Source organism: Ostrinia nubilalis, chromosome 10, assembly GCF_963855985.1.
Source record: "Ostrinia nubilalis chromosome 10, ilOstNubi1.1, whole genome shotgun sequence".
NCBI classification, from domain to species: Eukaryota; Metazoa; Arthropoda; class Insecta; order Lepidoptera; family Crambidae; genus Ostrinia; species Ostrinia nubilalis.
Genome location: NC_087097.1, coordinates 15,269,952 through 15,282,426, shown reverse-complemented (window position 1 = coordinate 15,282,426; position 12,475 = coordinate 15,269,952). Strand labels below are relative to the sequence as shown.

At 38.4% G+C, this 12,475-nt stretch overlaps 1 protein-coding gene across 1 annotated transcript in view; it reads right to left on the bottom strand.

Moving 5' to 3' along the window:
* LOC135075345 (6-phosphofructo-2-kinase/fructose-2,6-bisphosphatase) overlaps positions 1 to 12,475 on the bottom strand; it is a 63,822-nt gene that overhangs the window by 17,398 nt on the left and 33,949 nt on the right. The window contains exons 2-4 of the mRNA XM_063969779.1: positions 4,188 to 4,313; positions 3,058 to 3,218; positions 2,150 to 2,284 (exon numbers count right to left, since the gene is read on the bottom strand). Of these exons, the coding sequence (XP_063825849.1) occupies positions 2,150 to 2,284; positions 3,058 to 3,218; positions 4,188 to 4,313 (422 nt within the window). The remainder of the gene's footprint in view (positions 1 to 2,149; positions 2,285 to 3,057; positions 3,219 to 4,187; positions 4,314 to 12,475) is intronic.

The window sequence follows — 12,475 nt, the reverse complement described above, 5'->3', positions numbered from 1 at the left end:
GAACTAAAGTCGCTGACATAGCCCGAAGGATTAGCAAGCTGAAGTGGCAATGGGCAGGGCACATAGTACGCAGAACTGACGGCCGATGGGGCAGCAAGGTTCTGGAATGGAGGCCGCGTACCGGAAAACGCAGCGTGGGACGTCCACCTACAAGGTGGACCGACGACATCGTAAAGGTAGCAGGGAAGCGCTGGACGCAGGCCGCTACCAATCGATCAACGTGGAAAGCATTAGGGGAGGCCTATGTTCAGCAGTGGACGTCCTATGGCTGAAATGATGAAGATGATGATGATTTTATTTTTGCAAGTAGGCTTTATGAAAGCACTTTTAGCCACAGCGCACATTGGGCGACTCCGCGACGACAAGCTAATACTATGAAATGATGCGCGTATGCGTTTTGTGGCCGCGTCTGTCGCTGCGTTTTGTATTTACTTTGGTTTCGTCGCCCAATGTGCGCTATTAACCCTACCACTTCATCGGGACAATAAATGGGCCAGTGCTGTACGTCATAATGTTATATCTACTCAGGCACTTACTTGGCTATGCGCTATCTATACCTATAGTAGTTAAAGAGATGGACTCTCGATTGTGAGGACCTGGGTTTGAGACCCAGATGAAACAAATATCAAAAATTACTTTTTTTAATTATTTGATTATACAAAAACAAATGCTTTGGGTCATTGGATGTCATGTACAATCATGTTAGTCTGATAGAGCCATGTCAGTCATCGTGACTCGTAAAGTTGTGACCTGTTTATTTATTTTTAATTAATTTGTCCGCTTCAAACCACATAGAGATGAAACATATTCAAATCAAGAATCATTTCATAACCATACTTAAACTAAAACTTTGTATAATTCCTAGAAAATGCATTTGTTTGCTTAAAGAAAGGATAACAAAAGTAAATACCTAGTCCATAAACAAGCAAAACCAAGTCATGTGCAAACTGCAAAGTAAAGAACTTTGCACAACACATTTCATATGTAAACAGGTGCGCTTGTGACACTGCGCATCGCGCATCAATTGAGTTAGCAACACGCGAGTTCAATGCGGTGACCTTAAACTTGCTACTGCGCCGAATGGACACAATGGACAGACAGTATGTGACGAAACGGCGCATCGTATGCATAATGAATAAATTGAACTCTTAGCCTACCGCAGACCACCGATTTTTAGCTGTCGGGCTGTTGATGAGTATGGAGAGATATGAGAGTGCATACATTACGCTGATTTGGTATCGGCCGATTCTTCATACAAATAAGACTAGGCACAGACCACCGATTTTTTGTCGGCCGATAGTTTAGTCGGGCAGTTGGAGGTATGGGCATGTATGGAAATGCGCACATTACACCGATTGATTCTTCATACAAATTAGAATCGGGCCCAACTATCGGCCAACTAAAAGTCGGTGGTCTGCGCCTACGTTGAAATTGATGATTTTAAATCATCTATGAAAACGTGGCCCATTTTTGTTTGTGCTCATAAAAAAAAAATCTATTGCATGGTAACGAGATTAATCCTATAATAATGCAATCGTTCATTGCAAATTGGGCGACGTTGGCCTGAGTTTACTACTTGAATTTCATCAAACTATAGCTATACAATTTGGTATGTGAGATATTAGGCCTCTTTCAAATAATAAGTTTTAAGCCAGACGTTAGTCGTCCGTTTGCAGAACTACAGATGGAAAATTGTATGATAGGCCTACGTTGGAATAAAAAAATGACAATTAAGGGCAGAGTTGCACCACCTACCTAACTTTGACCGTAACAATTTGCAACGATAGCCGGTGTATTTTATATGGAGTTTGTCAAATTTTTGACGTTTGTTAAAGTCAAAATAAGATGGTACAACTCAGCCTTAGTGTGCGGTCTTGCAAACGCACGGCTGACGTCCTGCTAAAAACGTCTAATTTGATACAGCATAAGGCCCAGAACAGACGGTGAAACGCAACTGCAACGAAACTGCAACTATCTGAAGATTCCGATGAATGAAACTGAAAGTTTCAAACTGGTCGCGTCATGTGTGGTCTCTCAACGGACGCTATGGCAGAAACTTAGATGCAACTCAAAAGTAACTAGCAGTTGCAGTTTCGTTGCAGATGCGTTTCACCGTCTGTTCTGGCCTAAGGGTGTACTGAGTACTCACCATAATATTCTGCTCAATGATCCGCGGGTCGTCACAAATGGACTCCACGAAGAACAGCTTGAAGCCCATCTTGTGCACCACGATATCGCGGATCATGCGCCGGCGGTCGAGCGTCGAGTTGGTCGCGTCGAACACCTGGAAATAGCATTCTTTGTTTAAGGACGTAGGTAATAAGAACCATTTTTGCAAATTATATCAATCGATTAGCACGTCTAGCGGTCACAGAGTTCAAACACAGTTTGTAGTCAGTTGAATAGATCTACATGACATTAATGTGGGGTTAGCGTCTACTACACTCAACATCAAATAAATCGCACACTCCGCGACGCGAACTTTAAAGATTTTCTTCTGACACAATCATGGTGCCCCAACAATATTGGTGTTTTTTGAAAGCCCAATAAATATCCTTAAAGAAAAACACATTTAATTTCTTAATAAATGATTAACATATACCATAAATGTGACTTGAAAAAAGACCTCACTTTGGGTACACCTCTGGAATCAATTAGACCAATTTTTATGGTTATAAAACCAAATAATGATCTCACGTGTCCTCTTTAACAGATGGATAGCGATTAATCCTAAGTTAACAGTTTTAAAGCCATAAAAATTGGCTCAAGCGTAACTGCTTATTTTTTGAAGAAGTGACTCTGGATTCTTCTACAGACACATTTTTGGGGTAAAAACCTTTCCTTTAATGAAATGAAGTTTAGAAGTAGGCTTTTAAATGGTGCCAATATTGGTGGGAAGTGGGGATGCATAAGTTTCAAAGTGCTTGTCGCTGGAGGGTCGATTTATTTGATGTCGAGTGTATATTGGGACGGAACCGCGAGTTATTGAACTATAGTTGGCTCCGTCAGAGCTTACCCTGGGATGAGGCCCTGGGGCCAATGGTATGGTATACTTACGGCCACTTCTCCACCCTTGACGAGCCACTCGCAAACGTCGTGTAACGCATCGAGCGCGCATTGCTGACGGATCGCCATCGCTTCCTTGTTGTCGGCGCGGAAGAACTCGTGGCTGGTGTAGGCGGTGGTTGCATGCCGCCTGTACTCGCCCAGGTTGAAAACTAAACAAAAAATAAGTTTTCATTAAAAAATTGAGATGAGTACTGATTCAGGAATCTTCTTTTTTATTTGTGCTGGAAAAAGACCTCAATTTCACACAACAATCGGTACGCTACCCGTATTCAAGTGCCTCCTGCGATCTTCACTAGTTCGTCGGTCCACCGAGTGGGAAGCCTGCCTACAATAAATCTTCTAGTGCATGGTCATCACTCCGTAACTTTCCCGCCTAAATGGCCATGATAAAATATAGACTAGGTTTCTATTTATATGTATTACAATTATTCTAGACTGAATTGGTGTCTTGTTTTTAACCTACATTGATATTACAAAAACATTAGTTATGTTGTTTACCTGTTATAATTGCAGAAAATAAATTAAAGGGCATAATAATAGTTGAATCATGTATATTTTTCTACTGATAAAAAGTTGGTACCTAATCCTTTAAAGAAACTATTGGTTAGAGAAATGTTTACATGAAACACTGAGATTATTGCATGCAGAGCAGTAAACAAAGGCATCATTTTTATATGCAGTATTGATATTATTCTTTGTAACTTTTTAAAAGTTGGGGATTTTAGGGTCATAGAAATTTTGAAGAAATAAGAGCAGAAGAAAGTTGCCTAGACTATTGATGATGATCCATCCGACCGATTTCGGTCATGGCGACCACTTCGACTCCTAGCTGTCTTTGCGGCGCTGGTGTGCCCCAAGATGGCTTACGTAGCCAGACACATCAGACTATTAAGACTATGGGAGACCGAGGAGAGTTGTGACAAGGCCAATTTCTCTGCACCTTTGACCTTTAGTAAGTTGACAATTTTACGCTAACTTTTAAGTGTTAAAAGAGCAACGAATTCGCGAAGTTCTAGCTCATAAACTGTCATAGATAGATAGGTTCAGAAAAATTTTCTTTTTTTACAAGTCTCCCATACCATAAATTTCAAACTTGATCATCAGAATGTTGTACGTACCTCTTGTGTTAATCCCTATCCAGTTCAGGTACCGTGACAGCTTCTTGGAGATGTACGTCTTGCCGCGCGCCGGGAGCCCCACCATGGCGATCACGTGCGGTATGTTCACATAGTTCGCGCGTTCACCTGGAAACAACAAACTTTACATTATAGTCTTTAATGTTACATTAAAAGCAAAAGGTCACTGACTGACTCACTTGTCATGAAATCTCAAAAACTGTAACACCTACAAACTTGAATTTTATCAGGTATGTTCCTTATAGGTTGTTCTAGCTAGTAACATTTACGGTAATTAAAACTTGGGCTAAGCAGAAAAAAATCATGTGGGAGTTATGTTCTTGATTTGAAAATTGGTATAGCGAAAAACTGATAACAAACTGTAGATTTATTCAGCTTTATTATGTAGGCTGCTTGCACTTCTTGTAGAAGTTATTGTTAAACAGCAGTTCACAATAGTAATATTATGAGTATAATACCTAGACAATACCTAATTAATATCTATTTCCTCAAGGTAAACTTGAAAACATATTGCACATTCAGAGTATGGAAAAATACCTTATGGTATGAATCCTATTGTGAAATCTATTCTAGACAGACAATTGGTTGGTAAATAAAGACTTAGTTCATTTATCATTTACAGAGACAGTTTACTCAACAAAATATTTGTTTAAATTTTAAATTAGTTTAGTAAGTATTTTTACATAAAAATCCTGAAAAAATAAGACACTTAATATGTGCCATTATGTAAAAGAAATCAATTTAACCCAATCCATAATATGTATTTAGAAATCATTATGATTGCATGCGATGCGGCAGTGCTGGAAATATTTCACGAGAAACTAATTAATCCGCTATCATGTTTGCGTGAACTTTGGCTCGAAGCTGCGCACAGCGATAGAAAACGCAAACACTGTTATCTATATTAGTGTGTGTACATGTTTACATTAGATATTGTGAGTACTCATTGTGTACAGTAAAGGTGGATAGTCCAAAATTGAACGTATGACCTTCAGCATAGTCGAGAAGAGCAGGTCTGATGTCTGATCACAAGATAAATCTACGTCTAATATTGTAGCGCAACGGATTGAGAAAATAATTTAATTGCTTACTGCTTGGCTATGGAAATTGATTTTTAAAGTGTAAAAGTAACAATAGTACTAAATGTATACATTTAGTTTATCAACAAATTCTGGAATTGAAAATAAAACTTATATGGACAGAACCACCATGCAAAGCACCATGAATTATTAACATTAGCTAGAGAAAAACAGTCAGTTTAGTATAAACCACACAGTTGAATTGTTTTACAAATAAAAATCATGTTAATAAACAGATTCCAGAATTAATTTATGTGAATTTTAATCCCTAGAATAAATTTTATTGTGGAATTGATAAGAATGTTATTTACCCATATTATGAGTAATTATAGAACTTCTAAGAATAAAGTAGTCAGTAAAACAGTTATCACGAGACTACGTTATCATTTAGCAAGGTGTTTTTCACCTTTTCTTAGCATCTGTAGTTGAGCTTGGGACTCAAGTTGAAAGACATAAAATGCTAATCTCTCACATTCCACACCGTGTCCAAGATACTATACGGAACTATGACATTAACGATTATGACCTCGTGACGAAAATCACTGCGAATTCTTCATTGAAATGTGGGATTTTTAATCCAAATCGAAAGTACGAACCATCGCCGAAAAACTGCTTATTTAGGTATTTCCAGCCTTCAGCGCGATTGTCATCTGGATCCATTATAGACACTATTAATTTCTTGTTATTTTTATTAATGAAACTTGATATTAATTACTCAATTTAATAATTTTAAACCCGAACTCGTCTATCGCGAATAGCAGCAGCACGTAAACTGTCAATGTCAGTGTGACGCAGTCCAAGACGTGACATTTTGCATAGATTAAACCAGCAAAGACAATTTAAACGTATAAAGATAGGCGCGCATTGAGTCAATTTTTTTTTACTGCAACTTAGCAATCAGATTTCTCTCTCAGCCATATTATCATAAATGAGCTAGAGGGCGAAGATATCATATATTGAGATGTCGGATCTTGTTCCTGGCAACCAGTTTATTAAAAACAAGTATGTCCAGAATGCGACGCGCGCCAAAATTGGAAAATGTTTTTTGTAGCTAATAAATAACCTGGAGAAGCGCGGGAAACGTTGAACGCGACGGGCGTCTTTTTTGGTTCAAAAGTTTTGTAAATTTGTTTTAGCATATAAATAGATCAGTATTGTATAGTGTTCTTGTAAATTTATTGTTTTGTGTATATATTTTATGTAGATAGTGTTTAAATCTTGCTGTACTACCGGTGAGTCTATTTATTTAATTACTTGGAGCCGCAATGAACGACCCGCCCGATCCGGGCGGTTCTCTGCCGCCCGATGAAATTTCCCTTGATGCTAGTAATGTTCCGCCGGCGGGTCATTTCGTTACGGTTACATCTAACCATGGTTGGGAATCCGATAATTCCACATCGGGTTCAACAGCTTGCCCTCGCAAGCGTAGCCGTAATAAGAAAAGTCGTAAACATCAGGCTAAAATTGAACGTAGACTTCTTGCTAAAAATATGACAGAAGAATCTACTGATATGGATCACCAAGATGTTCCACAGACACAGCAAAAGGTCATTGCACCTGCAACTAGTATCTCTGACTTGCCTCCGTCCAACCCTACTCCAATTGCTCGTAATCTGTATAATGAATCAGACAGTGCGCCCTACGTAGTCCATGTTCAGAAGATCGAAACTAGCCCAAATGAAGGTCCGTCAATGCACGCACTCTCATTTGGGAAATTCCTGAAACAGAATTCCTTTCAATGTATAGTTAATGGTAGTGTAAAGCAAATTGGCCGGAACAAAATTTCGATTTCATTCTCGAACTTCAACCATGCGAACCTGTTTTTAACTCACAATAGTTTAGTGACCAAAAACTACAAAGCCTTCATTCCCTCCTTTAACGTTACAAGGATGGGCCTTGTGAGAAGTATACCAGCGGATTGGTCACCGGAGGAAATAATTAATAAATAACCTTAACGTTGTTATCTGTCTTCAATTGTTTTGACTTGGATTTTTTCTGGATCAGACTTCCAAAACATGTGAAATAAGGCTTAAAAAATACGGTGTGGCCAATCGACCGGACCAACCGGACTGTTCGATATAAGAAGGTTGATTTCGCGCTTCAGAGGGCGTGTTTAGGCCGATCGGGCTATGCGTCATAAGCGGATCGTAGGTAGAGTTATCTCATTCTACTGAGCAGAAGAAGAAGCTCTTTTGGTTTATTGAGCCAGAAAAAAGGGGGTGTACCTATCACTGGATTGCATAATACGCATACTTAAACGGGTGACTATGTAACATCCGAATCATCCGATTATATTGACGATTGTTTATCGATACGTCACGAAACGTGAATGAAAGTACACACAAGTGGTGGGTGGATGCGTTATTTCTGGCGCCGCGGAACTTGGCTGGGGAGATGACCACGTCAGAGCCAACACCCTTGACATTGGTGGCGACTGTACCTACAGTAGCTGCACAGGAAACTTTTGACAGGCGTCGAATTTTATTACAAGCCATTAAGGTTTAAATTCCAACAACAATGAATCCTAGATGTAACCAGTGCCACATTAAAATAGTTCTGTTTACATGAAAAATGAAGTGGCTGTTGGTTGACTCGTGTAAAAGACTAAAGACATTAAGTATGTTTCTATTACCCCAAGATTTCATTTTTAGGCAGTACAAACACTTAATTTTACTTGTTATAGTGTGTCACCTTATACGTAACACTATTTCTAAAATTATGCCTAGCTATTGGTATACACTACAGGTCAAGGTTTACGGAAAATTAATAAAACCGGCATTACTCCTGCTGTGTTATGATGAGACACAAGTTTACCCACTCAAAGTAATTGCTTGCCGCGGCAAACCATCAGGCGCTACGGGTGACCTTTATAATAAATTGATAACACTTACTCATCAACAATATCTAAGTTGTTATCAATATTTAATAAAACAATTTTTCTTCAGGAATTTCTTGTTATTGTTATGGAATAAGTCTAATCAACTACGTTACTAATTTCGGTACATTACGCTCATACATTATTTTTTAGTTCCCTTTCAGTAGTTTTAATTACTAGCTATATCAAAGGGAGTGTTGACAACTCGTAGTAGGCTTTATATCAAAGTTCGTAGATATGATTGCAGGGCGACAGACAGATAGTCCATTAAGTTAGTGCTCATTATTGAGGTATTCAAAGGAACTAGTTACTAGAGAATGTTACTTTCCAACAAATGAACTTAATGATATGAAATTACATTCCCAGTGTCCGCTGGATGCTGTCATGAAGGAAATTGCATCCTACGTGCTGCCCACGCACGATGCTTCTTGCACGAGTAGACAAAGCAATTAGTACAGTCTGCAGCACAGGCTATTGTTGCAAAATAGCACCTTTTACAAGCACTTTAGACACCATTTAGTGTTTCTTGATGTGCTGTCGCTGTGTCAGATGTTTGTGATGGCCGCTAGAGGTTTTTGCTCTCGACTGTAGGGTTATTATTATTTGGCTGGTTTCATATTGTACTAACTGAACAAATATAGTTACTACAGGCGATAGTAGATAGTCCAATGTTCAAGGCATTTCACTATGAGTTACTTAAGTACACAAGCATCTAATCAATAATTATAGAGTTTTAAAAACTTGAGTCGTTGAGTTTTGTAAGCGTTACGGTAACGCCGTTACCTCCCTATGCTGGTAACTTTAGGTATACTAGGTGATCGATTCCTAGTTAGTTTAGTTATCCGATATGATCATTATAGGGGAGAGTTCGGTATATTGTACCGCCGGGTAAATTGTACCACCCTCATATTTCGTAAAGTATTTATTGAATGTCTGTAATTGCAACACTCAGCGATACACAACTAAAATCAATTAATATCGGCCATGTGGTTTTTGCCATGACAACAAACACGTGTGTTTTATTTTGAAAAGTATTTTTTCATTGTTTTCAACTAACTTTTGACAATACATGTTTAGATTGTAATTTTGTTAAATTTAATCACAGGGTGTTTCTAATATATTATTTAGAAGCGTAAATTAGTGTGGATTACAATTATTTGAAACATTTTTCGGTATTTATAAGCTATATTTTTTACCGATTTTTTAAAAGCACTATCACCTAGTCGGCTAAATTGTACCACATCAAGTTGTATGGAACTTTACCAAAGGATTTTGAAATTTTTTTTAGTAAATCATATTTTGAAGTTATAATAGCGTAGTTATGTTTGACTAACAATAAATGAAAGCAAAAGACTGGCAAAGTAGATTAGGTACAAGTGTGCGTTACGATAATTGGAATTACAAAACTTTTACTCAAAATCGTGATAATGTGTAAAACAATATCGATTGTCTATGTTATTAACTACTGTTCCTCTTCGTTTCCTAATTTGTTAAGAATGTATCGTATAATATTTTGCCATAGTTTTTTAAAGGCTTGAAATTTATTGAAATCCAATTTAGTAACCCTGTGGTACAAATTATCGAACCGGTTGGCTAAATTGGACCGAAGCTCTGAACTCGTACTTTGTTGATTTGTGCTAAATATACAACAATCATGTTAATTAATACTTATGAAATAGTAAGTTGAATAATGTATCTTTTATTGTATACCATGGACATTAGCAAAAACAAAAGAAAACTATGTGTAAAATGGGATTGAAAAAAACTGGTCCAAATTAGCGGACTCTCCCTTATTAATTTGTTTAACTTCGAACGATGTAAACAACCGATGACGTACGATAAGCGTGGAGTGTGGACCTTACACTTTGAAGTGGACAGATGCACACACATTATTATTTTCCCTTGTTTACTTTATTATAGTCCGTTATTATAAGTCAGTGGGTCACAGGCGGAAGTTATTTTTATTTCGACGTAAATTATCCTGTTTTCGCCTCCGAGATTTATTTTACCGTGTAGTACCCCTGTACGACAAGCCAATCCGCACACAATATTCAGCGTAGTAGTAGTAAAAAACAAAAGAGCGGGCAACCCCACCCCTACCACGCTGTGGGCTCGGTGTCCGAGCGGTCTCATTCCTTTGTGCGCACGCGCAACGACCGCACGCAGTATAAGAAAAATGCTTAAGTGACGTCACCAGGACGTTTTTACCGACAAAAAACGTAATTATTTTAAGTTGTGCAGTGTAGTGACGAGAATTAGACCCAACACAAGGTTGGTTGTAACAACTATTTTGTGCAAGTGCTCGTACATTTTTATTATAAGCGTTGTGACACGACGCGTAACTTTGACCCATTTTTAGCTCCAAGTTAACGCGCGATGTTAACCAGTAGCCATTTTTTGCTCCGAGGTAATGCGAGATGTTACCCAGTAGCCATTCTTTTGCTCCGAGGTAATGCGAGATGTTACCCAGTAGCCATTTTTTTCTCCGAGGTAATGCGAGATGTTACCCAGTAGCCATTTTCTGCTCTAGCGAGTTAATACGAGATATTAACCAGCAACCACTTTATATTCGGTCATTTTTGCGGGTCATTTTTTAACCAGTAGCGTTAATACGAGATATTAACCAGCAGCCACTTTATGTTCGGTTATTCTTTAACCAGTAGCCGTTTTTTGCTCTAGCGAGTAAAAACGAGATATTAACTACCGAGATAGCCAGGTATTGTAAAATTATTCACTTTTACGAGTTAAGTATCTTCTTTTCGGCCATTTTTAAAAGCCGTAAAAACAGAACATAATGAGCTCATACAGAAAAATGTTGCGTTTGTACGAAACTACCCACATTAAGAGCTTGCCTTCTTGGCCTTACACCTTATGAACCATCAACCGTCTTGGAGCATGATGACCCGGCGCCGCGGACGCACTCGCCCCAGTCGAGCCTCCGCCTGCTTTTATAACGACCGATGACCCTGTGGCCATACACATTGTTCAATGCTACAAAGGGTAACTGAATAATTTTGTTGTTTCGTATTTTTATACATTACACCAATCGATATTGGTCTAAATACAAAGGCTAGTAAGAAAGAAATAAGTATCAGATCAAAATTCAAAGTGCATTTATGTAGATTCATTACTTGCTATTATAAGGTCAGAATAAAAGATCCTAAATAAACCTTAGGCCGGTTTGTTGACCGAACCGAGTCGAAGTGGAAATAAATGCCTACTTTATATAATGAAGTATGACAATATGTCGTTTTTTCTATGCAACGACTCATATTAACTGACATTGTGATTGTGAGTACTTATCAGTCTCACATTTTTTTGTTGGAAACTTACAAAGATCTTTCTACATTTCCGGTCGGTCGACCAATTACATCGACGGTCGACAACTATAACTCATTATAATCCTCTAAAACGGGAAAAGAGGTATTTATTTGATATGACAACTAATCCAGGCTGCTGCACTGAATATACCTATAATTTAAGCTTTAGCCGTTCGCATAACTGTGTGAATCGAGGCTTTATACAGAGGCCGTACCGACAAGCTACGCCCTGCTGTATGGTATGATGGGCTAAGACCTATCACCCGCCCGCGGCGCAACCACGCCGCCTTCCACAAGCGCAGGCGCCGTTATTTACGCCGCAGCGCCGCGCCGCCGCCGCCGCATACCCAGCGCTGCCAGCGCAACGCGGGAAGCGCCATTAAAGACCGACCAGAACACCAAGGTAACCCGCGTCCCTAGACGACGCGCCATCTATGTACAGGTATGTGCTGGCCGCTTAAAATATTTTTATTTTAAATGCAATGTACCTAATATCCGGTTACAGAATTTATTGTACCGAGATACCTATTCGATTCCCGATTCGAACCCAGATGATTTTTTTCATAATCATCATAACCATGCGAGTAAACATAATTAATTATACATAAAAAATAATTATACACGTCGGCGCAGAGACGTTGATATTAAGAATATTCTTAATCGCATCCGTCGACACGAGTACATTCTGAGATTACCCACTTGTTAAAAAAAAAAAAAAAAAATGTTCCTAGATGGTGGACTTAGATAGCGTTTATATAAGATGCTAAACAAAGTTTATGTGGTTTAAGCACTTCAAAAGGGATGATATTTTAACCGCAATTAAACTTTTAACAAAAGATTCATTTATGGTTTAAAGAAACTTATTAATATATGTTTATTACATAAACACGATAGCCACTGAAAAGCAAATAGAATTATGGTCTTATTTTAACGGATGTTTGTTTTGTATCTGAACAAACAGGCAACATTTTTGTTTGTCTCTTTGCGGCCTTTCTT